At 31.1% G+C, this 20,373-nt stretch overlaps 7 protein-coding genes and 1 non-coding gene across 8 annotated transcripts; 3 read left to right on the top strand and 5 right to left on the bottom strand.

Moving 5' to 3' along the window:
* The first annotated feature begins 490 nt into the window (after positions 1-490).
* On the top strand, positions 491-1,441 carry BX663DRAFT_501197 (uncharacterized protein). The gene is made up of 2 exons (XM_051526449.1): positions 491-700; positions 778-1,441. Exons 1-2 carry the CDS (start codon positions 574-576, stop codon positions 1,401-1,403), a joined length of 753 nt encoding a protein of 250 aa, XP_051384952.1. The 5' UTR covers positions 491-573; the 3' UTR covers positions 1,404-1,441.
* A 74-nt stretch (positions 1,442-1,515) lies between these two features.
* On the top strand, positions 1,516-2,279 carry BX663DRAFT_501198 (acyl-CoA N-acyltransferase). Its single transcript, XM_051526450.1, has 3 exons — positions 1,516-1,793; positions 1,855-2,038; positions 2,112-2,279. The coding sequence occupies exons 1-3, from the start codon at positions 1,607-1,609 to the stop codon at positions 2,248-2,250; spliced, it is 510 nt and encodes a 169-aa protein (XP_051384953.1). The 5' UTR covers positions 1,516-1,606; the 3' UTR covers positions 2,251-2,279.
* Positions 2,280-3,084: 805 nt separating this feature from the next.
* On the top strand, positions 3,085-3,157 carry BX663DRAFT_t45. Its single transcript has one exon. It is a non-coding gene; the product is annotated as a tRNA-Trp (tRNA).
* A 673-nt stretch (positions 3,158-3,830) lies between these two features.
* BX663DRAFT_501203 (uncharacterized protein) lies at positions 3,831-4,767 on the bottom strand. The gene is made up of 5 exons (XM_051526451.1): positions 4,539-4,767; positions 4,395-4,475; positions 4,186-4,313; positions 4,054-4,129; positions 3,831-3,997 (listed from the first exon to the last, which is right to left on the bottom strand). The coding sequence occupies exons 1-5, from the start codon at positions 4,672-4,674 to the stop codon at positions 3,894-3,896; spliced, it is 525 nt and encodes a 174-aa protein (XP_051384954.1). The 5' UTR covers positions 4,675-4,767; the 3' UTR covers positions 3,831-3,893.
* Positions 4,768-6,048: 1,281 nt separating this feature from the next.
* BX663DRAFT_468718 (armadillo-type protein) lies at positions 6,049-8,708 on the bottom strand. The gene is made up of 10 exons (XM_051524099.1): positions 8,610-8,708; positions 8,393-8,515; positions 8,210-8,297; positions 7,984-8,090; positions 7,863-7,895; positions 7,460-7,795; positions 7,334-7,404; positions 7,125-7,229; positions 6,627-7,037; positions 6,049-6,555 (listed from the first exon to the last, which is right to left on the bottom strand). The coding sequence occupies exons 2-10, from the start codon at positions 8,504-8,506 to the stop codon at positions 6,105-6,107; spliced, it is 1,716 nt and encodes a 571-aa protein (XP_051384955.1). The 5' UTR covers positions 8,507-8,515; positions 8,610-8,708; the 3' UTR covers positions 6,049-6,104.
* A 488-nt stretch (positions 8,709-9,196) lies between these two features.
* On the bottom strand, positions 9,197-13,703 carry BX663DRAFT_501220 (SNF2 family N-terminal domain-containing protein). Its single transcript, XM_051526452.1, has 10 exons — positions 13,434-13,703; positions 13,251-13,324; positions 12,540-13,182; positions 12,279-12,456; positions 11,559-12,202; positions 11,396-11,491; positions 10,632-11,312; positions 9,981-10,539; positions 9,540-9,890; positions 9,197-9,486 (listed from the first exon to the last, which is right to left on the bottom strand). The coding sequence occupies exons 1-10, from the start codon at positions 13,563-13,565 to the stop codon at positions 9,236-9,238; spliced, it is 3,609 nt and encodes a 1,202-aa protein (XP_051384956.1). The 5' UTR covers positions 13,566-13,703; the 3' UTR covers positions 9,197-9,235.
* A 64-nt stretch (positions 13,704-13,767) lies between these two features.
* On the bottom strand, positions 13,768-14,798 carry BX663DRAFT_501222 (adenylate kinase-domain-containing protein). The gene is made up of 3 exons (XM_051526453.1): positions 14,425-14,798; positions 14,164-14,349; positions 13,768-14,086 (listed from the first exon to the last, which is right to left on the bottom strand). The coding sequence occupies exons 1-3, from the start codon at positions 14,778-14,780 to the stop codon at positions 13,861-13,863; spliced, it is 768 nt and encodes a 255-aa protein (XP_051384957.1). The 5' UTR covers positions 14,781-14,798; the 3' UTR covers positions 13,768-13,860.
* Positions 14,799-15,460: 662 nt separating this feature from the next.
* Positions 15,461-17,559, bottom strand: BX663DRAFT_484320 (uncharacterized protein; the record flags this gene model as incomplete). The annotated part of the gene is made up of 4 exons (XM_051524546.1): positions 15,461-15,572; positions 15,658-15,897; positions 16,006-17,393; positions 17,443-17,559. The coding sequence occupies 4 exons, from the start codon at positions 17,557-17,559 to the stop codon at positions 15,461-15,463; spliced, it is 1,857 nt and encodes a 618-aa protein (XP_051384958.1).
* Between the last annotated feature and the right edge of the window lie 2,814 nt (positions 17,560-20,373).

The raw sequence follows: 20,373 nt of genomic DNA on the forward strand, positions 1-20,373 counted from the left end.
AGCATTTTTGCATTTGTTTTGTTTGTTGGTTTTTTTTTATTATTATTATGAAGAAATATATATATGGTGTTTGCATATAATTTATTGAAAATAATAATAATAATTTTTGATGATATATATTTCGGGGTAAAAACTGATGTGATTCATCATGAAAAAAGACATCAATTTTTATAAATATATTTTTTTTTTCTATTTTTTTTTTTTTTTTCTTTTTACCATTATTCATTATTAAATATGGCTACTATTCGTATTGGTTATGGTAATAAGAAAATAACTTTAATATGAATGTCTTGAACGAGCTTTCTTTTTTTTTTAGTTCCTGAACACTTTTCAACACCTTTATATATTGCACGAGATAAAGGCTATTTTAAAGATGAGGGTGTAAATGTTGAACTTGTTTTATGTCCAGGTACATAAATAAATAATAATATTTGTTTTTTTTTTTTTTTTTATAATAATACCCTATTTATGAATGAATTATTCTTACTAGGTGGTACTGGTGAGGTAGAATAAAATACATTTATTTTTAATAAACCCATATCTTATATTCTCTCGTTTATTATTATTATTTAGATGACGTCTAAACTTCAAGACAAATCTTTAGATTTAGCTATTGCTTTGACTGAAGGACTTGTTGCAGGTATTAGTAAAGGACAAGACTGGTATAAAATTATAGGAACTTTTGTTGATGCACCACTTTGTAAGTCAATAGAGGATAGAAGTTATTACTATAATTATCCTAATTTTTTTATTATATATATATATATATACCTGAAGGTTGGGCATTATCAACAGGTAAAAATGCTCGTTACACATCTATTGACTCACTTAATAAAACGAATGTGGCTATTTCACGTTATGGGTCTGGATCTCATATTATGGCTTTTGTTCTTGCTGACCAACAAGACTGGCAAGAACAGCCCTTTGAATTTACAGTCTTGAACAACTTCAAGGCAATGCGAGATGCTGTAAATGATGGAACGAGTGATTTCTTTATGTGGGAGAGATTTACAACAAAACCCTATCATGACTCAGGCGAAGTTAAGAAGATTGGAAGTATTACGCCCGATTGGCCAGCCTTTATGTTTGCTGCACATACAGACATATTGAGAGATAACGTAGAGGTATTTCAGAAAGTTTTAAAGGCTATCAACCATGCTACTAGAGAGTTTGTAGAACAACAAGATGAATCAGTAAAACTGATTATGAAAATGCTAAAGTATCCTGAAGAGGATGTACGAGAATGGTTCAAGACAGTGCATTATGCGACTGATCATAAGCAAGTATCTCGTCAAGCATTAGAGATTACATTAAAGACTTTATTAAAGGCAGATGTTGTGAAGGAACCAGTAAAGAATATTGAAGATTTAATTGATCCTCAAGTAGCTGAATTAATTGATTAAATAGATATTTTGAGATAATAAAATTAAATAAATGCATAATATTAGAAAATATAATAATATTCGAGTCCATCAGTCTAAACTTGGATTTTATTTTAAAAAAGACGGAAATATATTTACACATAAGAAGTGAAAAAGAGGAGGAGAAAGTTTAAGCTACTTTTTTCCTCTCTCTCTCTCTCTTCACATAAATATATTTAACCAAAATGACAATAGAAAATAGTGAACAAGAATTATTTGATAGTAAAAAATATATTTCTTCAAAAATTCAATCTTCTTTACCTTTATCTTATTTAATTCGACCTTTAAAACGTAATGACTATCAGCATGGATACATACAGCTTTTATCTCAATTATCTAAAGTTGGGAATATTACAGCTGAACAATACAAAAGTATACATACATATCATATATAAGACCATCCTCCCTTTTTTATTTATTTATATTATATTAGAACGATTTGATTTTTTAAAGCAAAAGCAATCATCTTTTATCGTAGTGGTTGAAAATCAGAATGTTATTGTAGCCTGTGCAACTCTATTAATTGAATATAAGTTTTTACATGAATGTAGTAATGTAGGCCATATCGAAGATGTTGTAGTTGATAAATCAGAAAGAGGAAATAGACTCGGTAAACGGTAAATACATCATTTTATTTAACTTTATTTTATTATGTTATCACAAGAGACTTGACTTGTTTATTATTATTAGACTTATTGACCAACTTCATTATATTGCTCAACAAACAAACTGTTATAAAACAATACTTAATTGTAGCAGAGAAAAAATCTTATTTTATGAGAAATGTCAATTAAAAGAAACAGATGTTCAAATGACTCGATATTTTTAAATAAAACAAACTGTTTTTTGTGTTTTTTTTTTTTTTGTGATATATGATAATATAAGTCTTCATTAAAATACATATATGTCTCTGATAATAAGTTAAAAATAAGCGTTTGCTATATATGATATTTAATATTCAACAATAATTGTTCATGACATTTAAGAAGAGTATTATAATAAATTCACTTCAGCTGCCTAATTCAGTCTATTTAATCCTTAAATTTTTAACTTTTACATAGCCAATTGATCAAAATGCTCATCATATATCTGTATATAATTTTTTTCACAGCTAAAATTAAAAATATGAATATTTGCATTATACAAATGGGGGGTTTTTTTTTTTCAGTCTGATATTCATGCTTAGAATCAAGTTTGACATAATTAATACCAATTTCATGATGCTTTATTATATAGATATTGAACTTTCTATCTTTTTTTTTTCTTAATACTTATATTGAGACAAAGGTATAGAGATGATAAACATATCTGATGTCAATAATTTAAGTATCTTGTTTGAAATAAAATAATCCAAATATATCAATTCTAACCTTTTCTATTCATATTGGCAACTGTCCTTATTACCCATTTAATTACAATGAATAATTATTTGTATCATATACATAAACAAAGGAATAATATTAAATAAAAGTATAATAAGATAAGGAAAAAAAAAACTGATAAACTCATTCGAGGAACGCATTATGAATAATGATCACACAGGAAGCAATAATGAAGTTTACTTAAAAAGGGAGAATAGTCTACACCGGACAGTCACGTGACTTTTCGGCAAAATTTTTACGTACTAAATATATATTTATTATAAATTTCAAAGTCATCAAAAGGGGGGTTAGCTTAATTGGTAGAGCGTCAGATTCCAAATCTGAAGGTCAAGAGTTCAATTCTCTTACTCCTCATTTTTTCTTTTATTTTTTTTCGCGATTCAAAGCATGTATATAAATATTGTAATATGATAAGAAAAAAGAATAGCTTTTCTATCATCTCATTATATTTTATTGAACATTATTTAAAATAAGAATAATAGAAATAATATTCAATATAATAGTATAGCATAAAATACGATGTATATTTTTTTTTAGCCTTGATGCTTCTACTCAATTTAAATATCATAGAAATCAATTCAAAAGAAGAGACTTTCAGCTTTAATAATTGAGACGCATTTGGTTTGTAATTTTAATTTATATATTACAAAATTTTTAGCCAAGCACTACTATAAATATAACATAAAAAAGAACTCTGATATATCCGTATATACATATATATATATATGATAAAGAAGACCTCTTCTAGTAAATAAAGATAATGCTGCTACTATTAAATATATCAATTAAGACCATATAGCAAATTGACTTTACTATTCCTAGATTAGATATGACAGTATTTTTCAAAACAAATATCATTATAATAGCCTTATATATAAAATAGTTGTTAATAATCATGCAGTAAATAAAGACGAAAGCTATGATTATATCATACTGATAAACAGACGGTAATAGTCTAAACTTTAGGCCTATGTATTATTCTTAATTTTATACCTTTTATCTCATTAACATTATCAAATGTTCTTTTTTTTTTTTCAGTATCGTACATGAGTGACTTTTTATTATATATTACATATACAAATTTTACAAATTATCTTCTAGAACTAACAGGATTCCATTCACCAGGTGAAAACGTATCACCTTGCCCAGTTGGTTGTGTTGAGTTTGATGTTTGTTGTTCCTTTTTATCATTTGCTATATAAATAAAAAGTATAATTATTTATGCATTTTTTTTTAAATACATGTATTACCTTCTTCTTTTATTACCGATAATCGTTCTAACTCTTTACTCTCAATTTCATTTATTTTTTGTAATTCGAGTTTACGCTACCAGAAAAAAAAAAATTAAAATTCACTTAAAAATAAAAACCAACTTAACTTACCTGCTCTCTTTCCTGCTCTAAAGTCTTCACTCTTCCTTGAATAATAGCTCTCCTTCGCTCTTCTAAGACAAGTTCTTCTAGAGTAGGTGCTATATTTCGAGTATGTCGTAGCCATGATTGCCATTGAACTACAGGTATATATATATATATTTTTTTTTATGTTCATTGTCAACATAGATTCGATGAGGGGTCATCAAGTCATTAAATACCTGGTAACTTATTTTGATGAAACACTGTCAAATCATTTTCTGTTCCATCAACCATTTGTACCCAACGCTTTGGCCTACCACCTAGATTATTTTATAATAATTTATAATTATGCCATGTAGATCAAATGTACCACACTGACTTACCTAATGGATTAGGACAATCCCAATATTCATTTCCTTGAAGATCAAAGCCAATCAATGCATGCTTTTTCCAAGGAAAACGAGATACTTTATATAGATTAACAAGCTTTTTAAATAGTATTGTTGGCGGTTTTGACATGCTATAATAATAATAATAATAATAATAATTTTAATAGTATGAGGAAGGAAGGGGATGAGGCAATCGTATTTGAATATGGGGTAGACAGCTGAGATTCAACTTTTTTTTTTTTTTATTTTCTTCAATAAAATATTTTAAATCAAATATGATGGAAGTTAAAGTATAAAACAAAATTAGTTACAGAATAACCAATTGGGTAAGTAATATTAAAAAAAAATTGAATAGCAGAGAAAGGAGGGTTCTGTTGTGAGTCAAATGCTTTGTCTTATACAACAAGGTACAAATAAAGAACCAATATGGTGGAATACTTGTGTTATCGAGAGGATAATTAATCCAGAAGGAACAATTAAAAATTTCAGGCTATTAAAGACTTATATAACTGGTTATGCATATTCAGGTAGAATATCGTATCTTTTCCAGCGAAAAAAAAAAAGAAAAAAAAAACAATTTTAACCAATGTTCTCAGTATTGAAATTATTTATGAAATAACCAGTAGAGTCTCCTGTGAAAAACATTAGCTTTATTCAAGCTATATCTTCTACAACCAGAGGATAATATCAAAAAATAATTAAGAGCTAGCAGCTGGAAACCATTTTTGGCAGGCTTAATGTTATATGTATATATATATATTTATACAAAGTGGTATCAACTTAATCAATCCATTATATCTTCACTAAAGTGAGCAAAGACAAGTCCATAAGTGACTTTTCTTGATTATGAATAAGTCAAACATTTCTACGTAAATTGTATACACAATGTTATGATAGTCTTCTTCAGCTAGTATATAAATTTATGGCTGGATAAAGCTCTATATACATAATAAGTCTGCCTATACTTTACTGTATTCATATAGTCACATTTCAAAGTTCATTTTTTCCGAAATTATCAAAGAAAATATACGCGCTCGGTTCATATAAATATGAATTGCTCAAGTGATTTTTATTGTTATTACTGCTATCGCTAAGTGTATTTTAAATGGATATTTACCTTATATCTTATCTAATTACATCGATAATAGTTAAAGAAGACTATCATAACATTGTGTATACAATTTACGTAGAAATGTTTGACTTATTCATAATCAAGAAAAGTCACTTATGGACTTTTCTTTACTCACTTTAGTGAAGATATAATGGATACACTTTAACTAATTTAGTGTATTTTCTTCATTTGAATTTCTCAATTTGATATACTTTCTATGCGAATAAAACCTACTCATTAAGCAAAATAATAATAATCATAATAAACAAATACAACCCATTTAAAGACCTTCTTTTAGCCAACTAATGTTAAGAGCATTACATTAGAAAGAAAAATGTCTAAAAATCAAATAATATGTATATATTTCTTTTCTTTTTTTTTTCTTTATAATTTTAATTCCACATAATTAATTATAGCCTTTATATACATATATATTTGTATATATGAGATCAGAGATAAAGATTTCCTACTGCATTTTCAATAAATCTAACATCTCCATCCTCAAGGCCACGAAGGACTCTTCTTTTACTACTTTTGGATTTTATTTCGCCCACTGTTGGGAGACCAAAAGCAGAGGCTACATCTGCCACATCTGAAATAGAAGCTGTCTGAGCAACATTTTGTTCTGAAGCATTGAGTAATGTAACAAGTTTCAAGCACGAGTCTTTTATTCCACATTCATTGTAATTTTTTTGAATTAATTCGAGATAGGAAAGAATACCATGGTTGATAAAGAGTGTGACTGATGGATTTTTACCATTTGTAGAATGTTTATTTGTTCGTTGAACTAGACTTGTTGTTGCTTGTATCAATTTCTCACATGTATCAGGGGGTAAACAAGCATAATTAAACAATTTCAATAAAATATCTGGTATATTAGGATGATTACAAAGCAAGTCCCTAATATGCAAAGGAATGAATTGTATGAATATATTTTTTTTTCACTATTATTATCATTATTTTGAACTTACAAAATAGAAGAATCATTTCCAAGTGAAATAATATTGAATATAATCCATAATGCATCTCTTGTTAACTTCCATTCAACATTTTGGTTATAATAAGCATGGCAGATAGTAGGTTCCCATACAGTACGCTCTTCATCAAATATGTGTCCAGGTACTGTAATATGAGTCAAGACATTTTTTATTAGTTCAGAATACTGAACTATTTTCTTAATCATATATTCATCACCAGCTGCTAAATTTGAAATAGCAAGGAACCCATCTTTTCGGATATCTGCAGGTATACTAGGATGTAATAAAGGCGTAATTACTGGTAATACCGGTGTATTTAACAAATTACGGAGGCTTCTATTTGGGCCAGACGTGATATTAGCAATAGTTCGCAAGGCGGGGACTACATATTTAGGTATTCCAGTACTACATTTTTTAAAAAAAAAAAATCCATGTAGATATTCTGTAGTATTTTTAACTTCATATTTAATATAACTATATATGTATATTTACCGCAAGAGATCTAATAGTTGTTCACAAAGTTTGACAGATATCATATTAGAATTATAAAAATGGTCAACTTCATGCATATTGTATAATATACGCGCTAAACCCCAACTAATTAGAATAAATAAAATTATTTTTATATATTCGTATTCATACTTCAAAGAAGATTTGTAGTTTTTTTTTTTATATATATATATATGTATATATATATATACCACACTTCAATCTTTAATTTCATCTCATCAACCTCGAGATATTGGGAGAATATACGGAACATAGGTAAATACTATTTTAATAATATATCAATACTAATATTAAAAAAAAAAAAATGAAAGACTTACAAACTGACTGTAATTCGCTACATGAAAGCCTCCACGAGACATATTCGTCAATGCCCATAACAATGCTTCCACATTGGCGTAATTTTCATAAAGACAGACTTTTCTACCTTTTAATGAATGATGATAGATATGATCGAGTACCATAATCATTGCTTTTGTGTAGCCCTTTTTTAAAAGCTCTTCACGATACCTAGGCGATTCTCCAGCAATGTTACCAAGAGCCCATGCAGCTTGAGCTTTCAACTCAAGAGATGAATTTTTGCTTCTTAAACACTCAAGGAGCGTATCAACAAAACCAGCAGCAATAATGGTATTTGTTTGTTCTGATGTACCAGCCTATATAATTGTTTGATTATTTACTATTATTTATGAACATAGATTTATTTCTTTTTCCATAACTTACTGCTATATTTGTTATAATCCAAGCACATTCAAACTAAAAACAAAAAAAAAAAAATAAGGGGGAGGGAAGAGGAGGGAGAAGGAAGTTAATAGGTATCACAAAGGAGAATAAATGAAATTACCTTGATTGAATTATTTGAATGAGTTTCTAATAATTCCTTTATACGTGGTAAAATATCTAATGCTAAAATATCATTGACCGTATGTTCATCATTTTTACCTGATGAATCTTGTGTGTGTATATGTATTTAAAAGAAGAATCATAGTAATTATTTCGCATTCGGTATATAAATTGTTATTATACGCATATATATACATATGTGTATAAATGTATATATTTATTTTTACCTTGAGTCAAATATCTACGCAACATACGAATACTTTCTTTGATTTTTTCAGGTTCTTGAGAGAAAATCAAATATTGAATAGTGGGTAACTACATGTCATTTTTTTTTTTTAAAAAAAAAGAAGTAATTATACAAAACAATGTGATAAAAATATAATAATAAAGTTATTTATTTTTTCACTCACTGCATCTTTATCTATAGAACCACCTTGGGCAGGTACTTTATAGATATTAACGTTGGATAATTTACGACTAATCTCTAACAAAGGATCTTCAGGCTCAAACTGATCAATGGTCATGTTTGGTAACTATAGTAATTGTAATAGATTATTGTTAACTCAGGTTGAGATCTCTTAATCTTCCCTTTTTTTTTTTTTTTTTAAAGGTGAATATTCAACTCACAGTCAATGATTCTACAGCTACTTATTGAAGAATGATGAGTTTTAGTGCTATTGCAAATATAAAAAGAAGATATATATTGTATATTTGCTTGCTTTATTCAAAAAAAAAAAAAAAAAGAAAAGAAAAAGAAGTTTAAGAGGGAGAAAGGAAAAAAAAAAAAGAAAAGAAAAAAAAAAGAGTAAGAAATAAAATATTATAAGTCACGAAAGTACTTAAAGTATGCGTTGTTGTGTATATAATTATATCCTGTGTGCGTGTATACTTTATGCAATTTTGAAGGGATTCTTCAAAGGTTATGAATTTTACCTTTTTTTTTCTTTTTTCGGAAACTGAATTCATGGCATGACGACATTTGCATTATAGTAAAATTTGAATTTGAAATCTCTTAGATCAATAAACAATTAAGGTAAAATAGCCTTTTTATATATATATATATATATCAAAGAATATATTGCAAATTTATATTCCTCTTTAATGAGTAAGCGACGTAGGACTCAAAATAAAAAATATTTATACGCATATATATTTGCCTACAGTGAGCTTAGTTTTTTATCCTATCTTGAAATACTTCTTTTTTTTTTCAAATATTCCTGAAATAGATATCTAAATTTCATATTTATTTCTAATTATAAATAGTCTTCTTTTAAGACCCATTCACCTTTGCCTACTTCCTTTTTCTCAAATTTGGCTATTGCTTGCAACATTTTCCTGAAAATGATAATTTGTTCTTGATTTATGTTAATATCTAGAGCATTTAAAATATCTTGAGATGTACCACGACCATGATGCTGAGATAAATAGTCTCGTATTTTTACAATCATTCCTTCACGCTTAGCATTATCAAGAACTGCTATGGATATATCTGATAAAGAGGTAACTAATTCATAAAATAATGCTTGTAATGATAATAACAATAATAAACAAAATTACCTTGTGAATTATGAAGTGGAGCTCCTGTCTCTAGTGCTTTTCTTTCTCTCATACGAGCAAGTAAAGCACTTGAAGATATTTTTGGTCCTCCTTCTCTCATCTGTGTACTTTTGAATCCGGAAATGGCACCTGAGCCAAACTGATTTGGAGAGACAGGGGCACTGTTTGTAGAGAATGTGTTTTTTGGTCCAAACCTTGGAGGAGGTGTACCGGTGCAATTCTCAAGGAACTGTCTTGGTGCACCTGCTACACCTGAGCGTCCAGTCCAAGTAGGAGTGCCTATATCCATTTGGCGGCGTTGACGTCTCGATTCTTTTAAAGCAGCAGCAGCTCGTTCCGCAATAAGTGTAGCTAAAGAAACAAAAAAAAATCAGTCATTTTTTGCTTTTTTATTTTAATGAATGTGTTTTCTTTTCTTTTTTTTTTTTTTTTAAAAAAAACCTTCTCTTTCAATGAAAACAGTATCTTGAGAAGCAGATTCCATAATTTGATCATGTTTTAAAGCACTTTGAATACCCGTCATTTCAAATAAACTTTTGAGTATATTATCTTCATTAGCATCTTTTCCTTCATCTTCTTTCTTTCTTTCTTCTTCTTCTTCTTCTAGTCTTTCTCCAATATATTGTACTAAACCACTCACACCCTCGATTGCATTTAATTGCCTTTCATCATCATCATTCTTTCTCTTCTTTTTCCTCTTCCTAGCTGTGGAGCTTTCTCTTTGGAAATTCACTTCTGTTCCTTTGAATAATTCACCTGTTTCGGTCCCTATTGCGTCCTCTGAAGCAAGAGTAAATAATGATTGCAAGTTACTCGCATCAAAAAATCTTCTCTGTTTTGGATCTTTTAAAATTTTATTTGTTAAGAATTGTTTATATATTTGTCGATGATAAATTTTCTCTTCAATTGTTCCACCTGTCATTAGTCGATAAATAGTAACATCCTTTTTCTGTCCTAAACGCCAAGCTCTCTCTCGTGCTTGAACATCAGTGGAAGGATTCTACAAACAAACATAAACACACACACACACAAATATATATTATTGTTATTTTCTTTCAAGTAATATTTGCATTTAAATAATAAGTGAGTTACCCAATCTGGATCAAACAAAATGACTCTATCAGCTCCAGTCAAATTTAACCCTAGGCCACCCACTTTTGTTGTTAACAAAAAGATAAAGATATGTGGTGTCCGATTAAATTCATTTACTAGTGCAATTCGTTGTTCAATAGGCGTTGTTCCATCCATTCTTGAGTAATTGTATTTTGTATGTCTTATCATTATCTCCAAGATATCTAGCATTTGCCTTGTTTGGCAAAAAAGTAAAACTCGATGGTGTTGCTGTTTCCACATTTTTAATAAGGCTTGTACAACTATCATCTTACCACTTCTTTCAGGGTTTCCGTAGTCAGGATCTGTATTAGGTAAAGTCAAGTCTACTAGATCAGGGTGATTACAAATTTTTCGTACTATATCAATGCCATAAAGTACCTGACGTCGACGTTCAAGAATAGCATCCATGTCCTTTGAATGAATAAATTTTAAATAAGCTTGTCGTTGAGGCTTTGTGAGTTTACAAAATAGAACTTGTTCATTCTTTTTTGGTAGATCAGCGGCTACATCCACTTTCATACGACGAAGAAGATATGGATTGATCAAGTCTCTGAGCATACAAGCACATTTGTAAGCAGTTTGTACTTGCATATTTGTTGCATTTGCATATCCACCAATACTAATTGGCACCGAGAATTGTGTTTGAAAGACAGGCAAGGTCTATTTCATACGGTTATACATATATGTATATATAAGAAAAAGAAAAGAAAAAGGTTATAACTTGATATAAATTATCTACTTACACCAAGCCTACCGGGAAATATGAAATCAAATAAAGACCATAATTCTTTTAAATTATTTTGAATAGGTGTACCTGATAAGATTATTCTATGAGGAGTCTAACACATGTTAAATGAAAATAAATAAATAAATGAACAGGATACATGTATAAAATACTTTGAATACCTTAAATTGCTTAATAGCTAATGTAGTGCTTGAATCAGGATTTCTAATTTTATGACCTTCATCTAAAATAACATAACCCCATTGATGTCTTAATAAGATTTCACGATAGCTTTGTACACCACTGTAGGTAGTAATCAAAATACCACCATATCTAATATATCGATCAACTAGAGCAGCCGCGTTTTTACCCACCTTTGTAAATAAAATACTTTTAGCTATAGATTTGCCTTTCTTCTTTTTTACTCCTTTCGCCTTCTTCCCTCTACGATCAGGCTCATATTCATCATTTGATGAATATTTATACTTGTCTGAATAACTGCCATTATCATCGTCATAATCCATGTTATCAAAATCACTTTGAATTGAATCATTTTCATCTGCTAAAGTAGATATTCTTACACCCGCACCACTTGAATGTAATATAGCCACTCTAAGAGGAGGCCACCATTTATGGAACTCTTGAACCCATTGCTTCATTACTGTAGCAGGACAAATAACGATTGAAGGCTGACCGGGACCAAGAATTTTAGAATAATATAAACTTGATAAAAATGACACAATTTGAATTGTTTTGCCAAGACCCATCTCATCACCTAAAATTCCACCCACTTGTTGACGATGAAGTTCCCATAGCCATTGAACACCTTTGATATAGATATACGCATTTAGTAAAATCAAAAGTAACAATCAATATACATTGCATAAGTATATTGGCTTTACATGTTTTTTGATAATCAAATAAGCAATCCCATAGTTCACCAGGAACTCTTAAACCATGATCAAATTGGATATCTTGAAAATTAGGATGCGATTTAAACTGTTCTTCTTCATTTCCATTTAAATTTTCTATTTTCAATCTTTCTATCGTCTCTTCTATAGATAACTGTGCAGTATCATCCTAATATGCGTATATGTAATGGGTTAATAGAACAATTTAAAGAACAAAAAATAAATAAATAAATAAGGCTATTGATAAATTACATGCGTTGTTCTATATCGCAGAATGTGTCTATTTTGTACCCAATCGTTTAATCGTTTTCTATAATTTGTTTCTGATCCATCGTCATTATCTATTTCATCTAATTGTTTTCTTATCAAGTCTTTTTTCTTTGAGAAATCAAGTCTATCTTCATCTGTCAATTCCTCTTCACTTTCATCCTCTTCTGTATGTTGATAGTCATCATCGTCATTTACTGTTCTTAGCTTTCGTTTTGATCCGACATCTGTAGTTGACTGCTGCTGCTGCTGCTGCTGCTGCTGTTCTAATGCTTTATGACTTGGTGTAATTAAATTCTGATGTGACATGATAGGATCACTATGACTTGTACCAGGATAAATCACAGGCTGAGAATGACTTGCCTCTTGTATTTTAGATACATTATCAAAGGGAGTCATTTTACCAGTTCTAATTAAAAAATCTCTTTGTGATTCATTTAATTGCTTTTGATCTGCAGTCATCGTACGCTCTCTCTCACGTTCTTTTAACCTATTCATTATATCCTTTTTATCTTGAATAGCTTCCCTTAATCTCTTTGCTTGTTGATTAATTTTCGGTAATATTTTTTCTTTATCTGTAGCCTCTTTTAATTTTATTTTTAAACTTTCGAGTTGCTTTTGTGCGGATCTATAAAAAAAAAAAAATGCATTTATTATTATTATTGTTATTATTTTATTTTTTTTTTATTTCTTTACTCGATTTCTTTAATGGCCTTATCAAGTCTTTTTTGATCCAATTCATCCTCTCTCTTAGTTAAGGCTTCGTCTGCCTTTATTAAATTTATTATATATATACATACATGTATGGACAAAAGAAAAAGAAAGAGAGAAAACCTCTACTTTTTTTTTCTTTTTTCTTTTTCTTTTTCTTTTTTTTACCTTTTCCATAAGTGACTTTTCTAATTCATTTTGATCAACTAAATCAACTCCAAGTTGTTCAAGTTCATTACTAACAGCTTCATTTCCATTGGAATCAGACACTCTATTATTTGCTTCCAAGATATCTCTCATAAAAAATAAATAAATGATAAAAATAACTATTAAAGTAGAAATTTAAAGAAAAGAGAAAAGGACTGTAGCGCAGTCAATAAATAATAATAAATGATATACTTCATCATCATATAATAGTAATTGTTGCATCAATTTTCTTTTACTTGTGACTTTTTTTATAAGGCATATGAAGTTTCATCCAATTAAATTTGCTTTTTGTATTTTATTTTATTTCACAATATATAAAAGGAACTTGTTACCTGTATGAATAGATATAAACGAAAGAATAATATATATATATAAAAAAAAATAGGATCTAAAGAGTCTTGTCAAAAATAGCATTAAGAGAAGCCCAAACAGCCTTGGGGGATTGAGAAGCATCAACACCATACCAAAGATTCTTTTTCTTATAATATTCAGCAACTGGAACTGTTTGTTTATGGAAAGCGTCTAATCGTTTCTTTAAAGATTCGACATTATCATCAGAACGTTGAACAAGAGGCTCACCAGTGATATCATCCTTCATAGGGACCTTAGGTGGACTTGATTAAGACGAATAAAATAAAATAAAAAAGATGAATAAGTATGTGATAGATGGTGATTACATAATAAATCTTACTTAAATTCCTTGTGATAACTTCTGCCAGAAGCAGGATGAATTAAACGACCAGTGATACGTGATACAAGAAGACTATCGTCAATCACTAATTGAACAACTGAATTCAAAGGCTTCTTCTTTTCTTCAAGCATTTCATCTAATTTTTCTGCTTGAACAACAGTGCGAGGGAAACCATCAAGAATAAAACTACAAGTAAATCATAAGACGTCTTTATCTATATACACACACATTCTTCCAGATTCTATAGATGATAATACATACCCATTCTTACACTCAGGATTTGTATCTAAATTCTCTTTAATCATACCAACAACAATTTCATCAGAAACAAGTCCACCTTCATCCATTACCTTTTTAGCAGCCAAACCAAGAGGTGTCTTGGCATTAACAGCAGCTCTAAGCATATCACCTGTTGCTAAATGACAAGCACAATACTTTTCTTTAATAGCAGGTGCTTGGGTTCCTTTACCAGCACCAGGAGGTCCCATAATAACCATACGAAGTTCTTGTTTAGGTACACCACCTGCTACCTTCTTTTCAAGTGTTTCAAACTTTTGTTGAAGATCTTGAATGTTTTTCTTAATTTCTTCAAGAACTGCTGAATGTTGATCGGCCATGATGATTGTAACTTGTAAGTATTAAAAAAAAAAAGAACAAACAAAAAAAAAAAAAAAAAAATAATAATAATTATTAAAGTTTTTTTTTTCATTCTTTTTTTTAGCTTTTTTTTTTTTTTTTTTTTTTTTTTTTTTTTTGGCTCTTTTTTTGGCTCTTATTTGGCTCTTTTTTTTTTTTTTTTTTTTTTTTTTTTTTTTTTTGCCCTTTTTTTTTTTACTAGTAAGAATTACAGGGGGCTTTAAATTCTACTCTGCAGATATGCCTCCATCATTTTTTTTATCTTATTTTTTTTTTCTTGCTTACATGATATTATTTAAAAAAAAATGGGGAAGGAGGAAAAAGTATGACGTCAAAAATATCCCCTTCTTTTGGCGGGAGTTAATTTCGCAAATCAATGCATGATCTTGCATTTTCCAAGTAAATAAGCTTTTACTAAAAGATATGTTATATGCATTTAAACAGGATAAGAAGAAGCTATTATTTCTTTAATAGCCATTTCTTCTTTCCCACATTATCTACATCTAAAATACCTTTTTTTTTATATCAGCATTACATTACCAACTTATTAAGTAAGATTTTTATATTTATTCTGCAGATCTTTTCATTTCTTTTTTTTTTTCTTTTTTAGTTCTTTTACCTGCATAATTTACAAAAGCAATAACTTTCGCGGAATATTTTGTTATTGTTGTTGTTTTTGACGAGCGAATAATGAATTTCGCTTGCCATTCCGAAGGCTTATCAAGATTTTCTTGAAATTAAGGGTTGCAGCCAAATCTCTATTCCAGAGTTTCCTTTTAACAGCAGTTCCGTTTTTGTGCTCTTTCAAATAAATTTGTTATATCATTATCAAAGCTTTCTAACCCTAATATTACATACCTAAGCAGCATATGACAGATGACTGTTGGCGTTTCTTTGCGCATGTATGGACGTGGGTTCTTGATTTCCTTGAAATTTTCTAAAGAACTTTCGCAATCAGGGCAAAAGGAAGATGTTCGAAATTCATCAATAAGATAAACTTCAAAGTCATTCTTCTTTAACATGCTAATCAACCCCTTGTTTCTGGTCGGTTCTTGGTACTTTATGTTTGGAGCTGACCAGTTTGCAATTACAAGAATACTATCTGATCCAAATTTGGCTCATATTTGTTTGACCAGATTGCAATCGTTTTTGTCGTAATACAACTTGCTGGAAAATTTCATCTTTCTGAACGGTAAAAGTTTTAACTTTTCTAGCTGTTTGCTAACAAGCTGTTTCAAGTCGTTGCTTTCATCATTGCTGTTGAGCATTCTTTGGATAATTTTAATCAATGAATCCTTTTCTCTTGAATCCAAACGTCGCGCAACATGCTTTTGGTTTATCATTATTTTCAAATAAGTCGCATATAAGTGTAGACTAGTTGAACTGTCAATGGGGTTTTTGTTTTGAGGATAGCATCCTCGAATTTTCGTTACAAATAACTCCCCAAAATATAAAAGTCCTTTGCCTTGTATGGAAAAGTTGGTTACAGAATCGGGAAAATATGTTTTTGTAGTCCTCAAAGTTTCATTCCCATAATACTCCTCTAATACTGATGTTACAGAAGCTCTTGCTTTAATATAATCTTTGAACTTTTCAAAGTCAACTGAGGAAGATTTAGTCTTGGATAAGACGCGTTCGGCTTCCTTGACCATTTCAGGCATATTCATCTTTCTTAAGATTCTACTATGTCTCACTAGCTTGCTCCTTGTCATTTTTGTGTATATAAGAACCTCTGGTTTCTCTCTCGTGCTTGTTTCTTTTGTACAAAACAGCAAATCACGCCTATCAGGATCCATTAAAACATATTTTCCTTCGTTCTGCCTCAGTTCTGCTGGTTTGATACTTTCAATGTAATCTATCACCTTATTGTCAACTCCCTTATCTTTGGCCTTAACCTTGAGTTGTTTTCTACCTACATCGAAAGCTTGTTTGACGACAGAAACGCCAACACCATCCGTTTCAATTGTGCCTTGAAATCGTAAAAGTCTATCGGGCCCTTGCCTTTTAAATGTTTTCTTGCCTAAGTCAACTACATCGCCCCAAGTTTCAAACTTGCTTTGGCTCGTATACGCGCCTTTCTTTTTCAATATGTGTAAGTGCACAATTTTGGTGTCCAAAGTAATGTAACATGGAATAAAGGCTGTTCTTATTGGGAAACATATAAATGTTTTCATATTCTCAGCTTCTAATATAGTGGCAAGCTTGTAGTAGTCTTTGAAGTGGTTATTGGGGTGAGCTACGACATCATAGTATATGGAGTTTTTCTCAAACGTATAACTAGACGGATATGTTGACAGCAAAGCTTGTATGTATGACCTTGATTTTTCATCTAATAGATCTGAACCAGGTAGTTCTTTTTTTTTTGTTACCAAAAGCTTCATTCGGTTACAAGGACCATACACTTCTTTTTTGCAGGCTTCTTGTACGGCTTTTTTGGATAATCCTTTCTTTTCCATTCTCTCTCGAAGACTACGCGATTTTTCTTCCTTTTTGAAGAGCTTGTTTAGTAGCGTACGAAATTTCTGGTCAAAATGAGCCTTAACATTGTTATAGTATGCGGTATGAATCTTTGTGCATTTGTACAGCGCGGATTGCTGTGCATTTGGTAATTTGACAGGAGTATATTTACTATGCTCAATATACGAGGCTTGATGCCGCGCAATCACTTCGCGATACTTGACTGTCGTGTCTTTTAGTTTTACTCTGCCAGTATTGCGGGCAACAAGAGCTAAAAATACCTTCACGAAGAAGTTTTTGCATACGTAATCGGCCAAATTGAAATTGCTGTTTGCAGTCAATTCTCTCAAAAATATATATTTGGCAAAGTTATAGGTATGGGTAACTATTTTGTTAATAGTATGGACCAAGTCAAATAGTGACTGCAAATATCTCGGATTCCAAACATTTTTTATAGTTGATTTGACTGTAATTATATCTTTGCTTGATTTAGCAAAACTTGTGTTTGTATTCGCAGTAGGTGATTTTTGATTAGTAGTAGACGAACTTTGATTAGCAGAGACAGACTTTGCTTTAACAGAAAGGCTTTGATTATTAGCAGCAGGGTTTTTTTTTATTAACATCTAGTACACCAGAAATTTTACACGAGTACGATGGATGAAGATGATGTGAACTCCACCTATACTGATTTGAACCAATGAGTGGTCTTCCGTTGAGAATATCACTTTTTTATGCTACTGGTCTCCCTAAATAATCTATTTATCCTGTGTTAAATACTGCTAAAAATTTATCTCTACTCTTTATTACTGAAACATGGCTACTATCTCCCAACAAATATCCAATTCTCTCTTGGAAATAATTCCATACCTATGGTATTCCGGTGAACTCCTATAACCAACATCGTGGTCAACTTGGTTTAGCTCTTCTTGTTAATCCGGACTTCAAACTTCCAATTCATCATATCAACCATGTCAATCCATTATTGGCCAAGTTTACATTATCAATCATTATAAATTCTAAATTATTAATTCATTGCTTATATCTTCCCCCCTCTTTAAAATCAGATCAAATATCAGAAATTCTCTCACTATTACCTATGGATTACCCTTCCACAACCAAGACTATTATATGTGGTGACCTCAATTCTCGTATTGGCGAGTTGGTTGGTGACAGTCGGTGGAACACAAGCGGACGTCTCTTTTACAATTGGATGGAAGCACACGGTTTGATTCTATGAAACCAACGGCTGGTTTTTGGACAACCGACTAGTTATACTTATCATGGTACAAGTATCATTGCTTATTTCCTTAGAAATACTGACTTGGAGACACTTGACCTTAATATCCGCGACGATCTATCATTAAATTCTAACCACACTTTTATGACTTTCTCTTTTCATCTACCCCAAGTCCATTCTTCTCACAACCTTTCCGTTGAGGTCCATCGTCCACACTGGCGATTGAAAAAGCTGAAAAAATTAGATCACTATGAAAGGTACCAAGCTAAGTATGCAAATGATAGTGCTAAAAAGATGCGTATAGTAGACTCTTCAGCCCCAACGTTTCAAGATACAGATGCTGCTCGTGCTTACATCGACCAATTCTCAACTTCACTATGCCAAACTATCTACGAATCGTTGGATCAAATCTGTGGAAAAAAGGATACTACTGCTGATGTGTTTTTAAAACAGTTCTGGACCGCTGAAATGACATCTGCTTTCGAGCTTAAACAATTCTATTACAAGAAATGGCGAAAAGCAAATGGACTGAATTGCTTAACTTATTGGTTAAAACATCAAGAAACTACTGCTTTACTAAAACGACTAATCCAACAACGGCGTAGAGAAACTTGGAGACAATTTTGCGACAAGATGTCTAAAGGCGAGTATACTAAAGCAATTGCACGATTCAGCAGAATTCGTAAAAACAGATCGGTGAAGCCTTCCTTCTCACCAGATCCAGATATTAACCGTGCTCCGGCTGACGTTATGGCCGACCATCTTCAAAGTATCTATGCTGGGCAATTCCTCACTTCACCATCTAATTTGGGTTCATCTTCTCCTATAACTAGTGGTCTTCCTTTTAATTTAAATCTTTGTCCCTTCTCATCTGAACAAATTCATGAGACTCTAAAACAACTGCCTCGTAAAAAAGCTCCTGGTGTTGATCACATACAGACGGAAATGTTATTACCCCTAATTCACACTTTGGTTCCCCAGCTTCTACATCTCTTTCGTACCTGCTGGCAATGTTCCTATACTCCACTATCATGGCGAGTTGCGCAGGTAGTACCGATACACAAGAAAGGCTCCAAAAGTGACCCAGGGAACTTTAGACCAATTAGCTTGACATCTATTTTTCGTAAATTATTTGAAAAATGCTTGTACCCTAGCCTATTAGATCAATCCCCTACTCTTGATATTGCTCAAGGCGGATTTCGTGAATCTCGTAGCTCTCTTGATCAAGTTCATTGTCTTGTCGAGATCTGCTCTATTCTTCGGCGTAACCACAATTGTTTTCCTACCCTTGCTTTTTTAGATATCAAATCAGCGTATGATACTGTTGATCGCTCCTATATTTGGGAAGTGCTTCAACCTCATCTCTGCCCGGCTTTGCTTGGAGTTCTCAAAAATCTCTTTGATCAGGTTCAAATTGAAGTTCTTCTTGATAATCATATATCGTATCGTTTCTCTCCTGTCACTGGCGTCTTACAAGGGTATATTCTCTCTCCGTTTCTATATTCAATCTATATCAACCAACTTCCAGCTCGTTTGAGGTTACCACACCAACTCAATGACTCCTCCACTACTGATGTAGTTACTACATTTGTACCGTCCCTTAATTGTCTACTCTATGCTGATGATGTCGTCCTTATTGCCTCCCCTGAGAAACTCGCTTCTTTACTGCACCAATGCGAAGTTCATAGTTACTCCTTAGGTTATCGGTGGAACCCATTAAAATGTGTCATAGTCGCTCCTACCAATGATCCTCAACCATATCAATTATATGGTACTGCTATTCCCAAAGAATCCTCCTTTTCTTATCTTGGTGTTCCTATAAAACCTGGTGGTCTAATTGATTATGCTGCTCTAATCCAACATAATATCAATAAAGCCTC

Source organism: Cokeromyces recurvatus (assembly GCF_025118155.1).
Source record: "Cokeromyces recurvatus strain NRRL 2243 chromosome Unknown BX663scaffold_6, whole genome shotgun sequence".
NCBI classification, from domain to species: Eukaryota; Fungi; Mucoromycota; class Mucoromycetes; order Mucorales; family Mucoraceae; genus Cokeromyces; species Cokeromyces recurvatus.

Bases quoted from the DNA above. Each gene is read 5' to 3' on its own strand.
- BX663DRAFT_501220 (XM_051526452.1), bottom strand. From the start codon at position 13,565: ATGAGAGATATCTTGGAAGCAAATAATAGAGTGTCTGATTCCAATGGA. The intron at 11,492-11,558 runs GTATTCAAAGTA...AACATGTGTTAG, and splicing joins TAGCTATTAAGCAATTTAAG to ACTCCTCATAGAATAATCTT. The intron at 10,540-10,631 runs GTAACTCACTTA...GTTTGTTTGTAG, and splicing joins TTTTGTTTGATCCAGATTGG to AATCCTTCCACTGATGTTCA.
- BX663DRAFT_501198 (XM_051526450.1), top strand. From the start codon at position 1,607: ATGACAATAGAAAATAGTGAACAAGAATTATTTGATAGTAAAAAATAT. The intron at 1,794-1,854 runs GTATACATACAT...ATATTATATTAG, and splicing joins TACAGCTGAACAATACAAAA to AACGATTTGATTTTTTAAAG. The intron at 2,039-2,111 runs GTAAATACATCA...TATTATTATTAG, and splicing joins GGAAATAGACTCGGTAAACG to ACTTATTGACCAACTTCATT.
- BX663DRAFT_501222 (XM_051526453.1), bottom strand. From the start codon at position 14,780: ATGGCCGATCAACATTCAGCAGTTCTTGAAGAAATTAAGAAAAACATT. The intron at 14,350-14,424 runs GTATGTATTATC...ATTTACTTGTAG, and splicing joins AATCCTGAGTGTAAGAATGG to TTTTATTCTTGATGGTTTCC. The intron at 14,087-14,163 runs GTAAGATTTATT...GTCTTAATCAAG, and splicing joins AGTTATCACAAGGAATTTAA to TCCACCTAAGGTCCCTATGA.
- BX663DRAFT_501197 (XM_051526449.1), top strand. From the start codon at position 574: ATGACGTCTAAACTTCAAGACAAATCTTTAGATTTAGCTATTGCTTTG. The intron at 701-777 runs GTAAGTCAATAG...ATATACCTGAAG, and splicing joins TTTTGTTGATGCACCACTTT to GTTGGGCATTATCAACAGGT.
- BX663DRAFT_468718 (XM_051524099.1), bottom strand. From the start codon at position 8,506: ATGACCATTGATCAGTTTGAGCCTGAAGATCCTTTGTTAGAGATTAGT. The intron at 7,896-7,983 runs GTAATTTCATTT...TTTTGTTTTTAG, and splicing joins ATTCAAATAATTCAATCAAG to TTTGAATGTGCTTGGATTAT. The intron at 7,796-7,862 runs GTAAGTTATGGA...ACAATTATATAG, and splicing joins GGATTATAACAAATATAGCA to GCTGGTACATCAGAACAAAC.
- BX663DRAFT_501203 (XM_051526451.1), bottom strand. From the start codon at position 4,674: ATGTCAAAACCGCCAACAATACTATTTAAAAAGCTTGTTAATCTATAT. The intron at 4,476-4,538 runs GTAAGTCAGTGT...AAAATAATCTAG, and splicing joins GGATTGTCCTAATCCATTAG to GTGGTAGGCCAAAGCGTTGG. The intron at 4,314-4,394 runs GTATTTAATGAC...ATATACCTGTAG, and splicing joins TCATCAAAATAAGTTACCAG to TTCAATGGCAATCATGGCTA.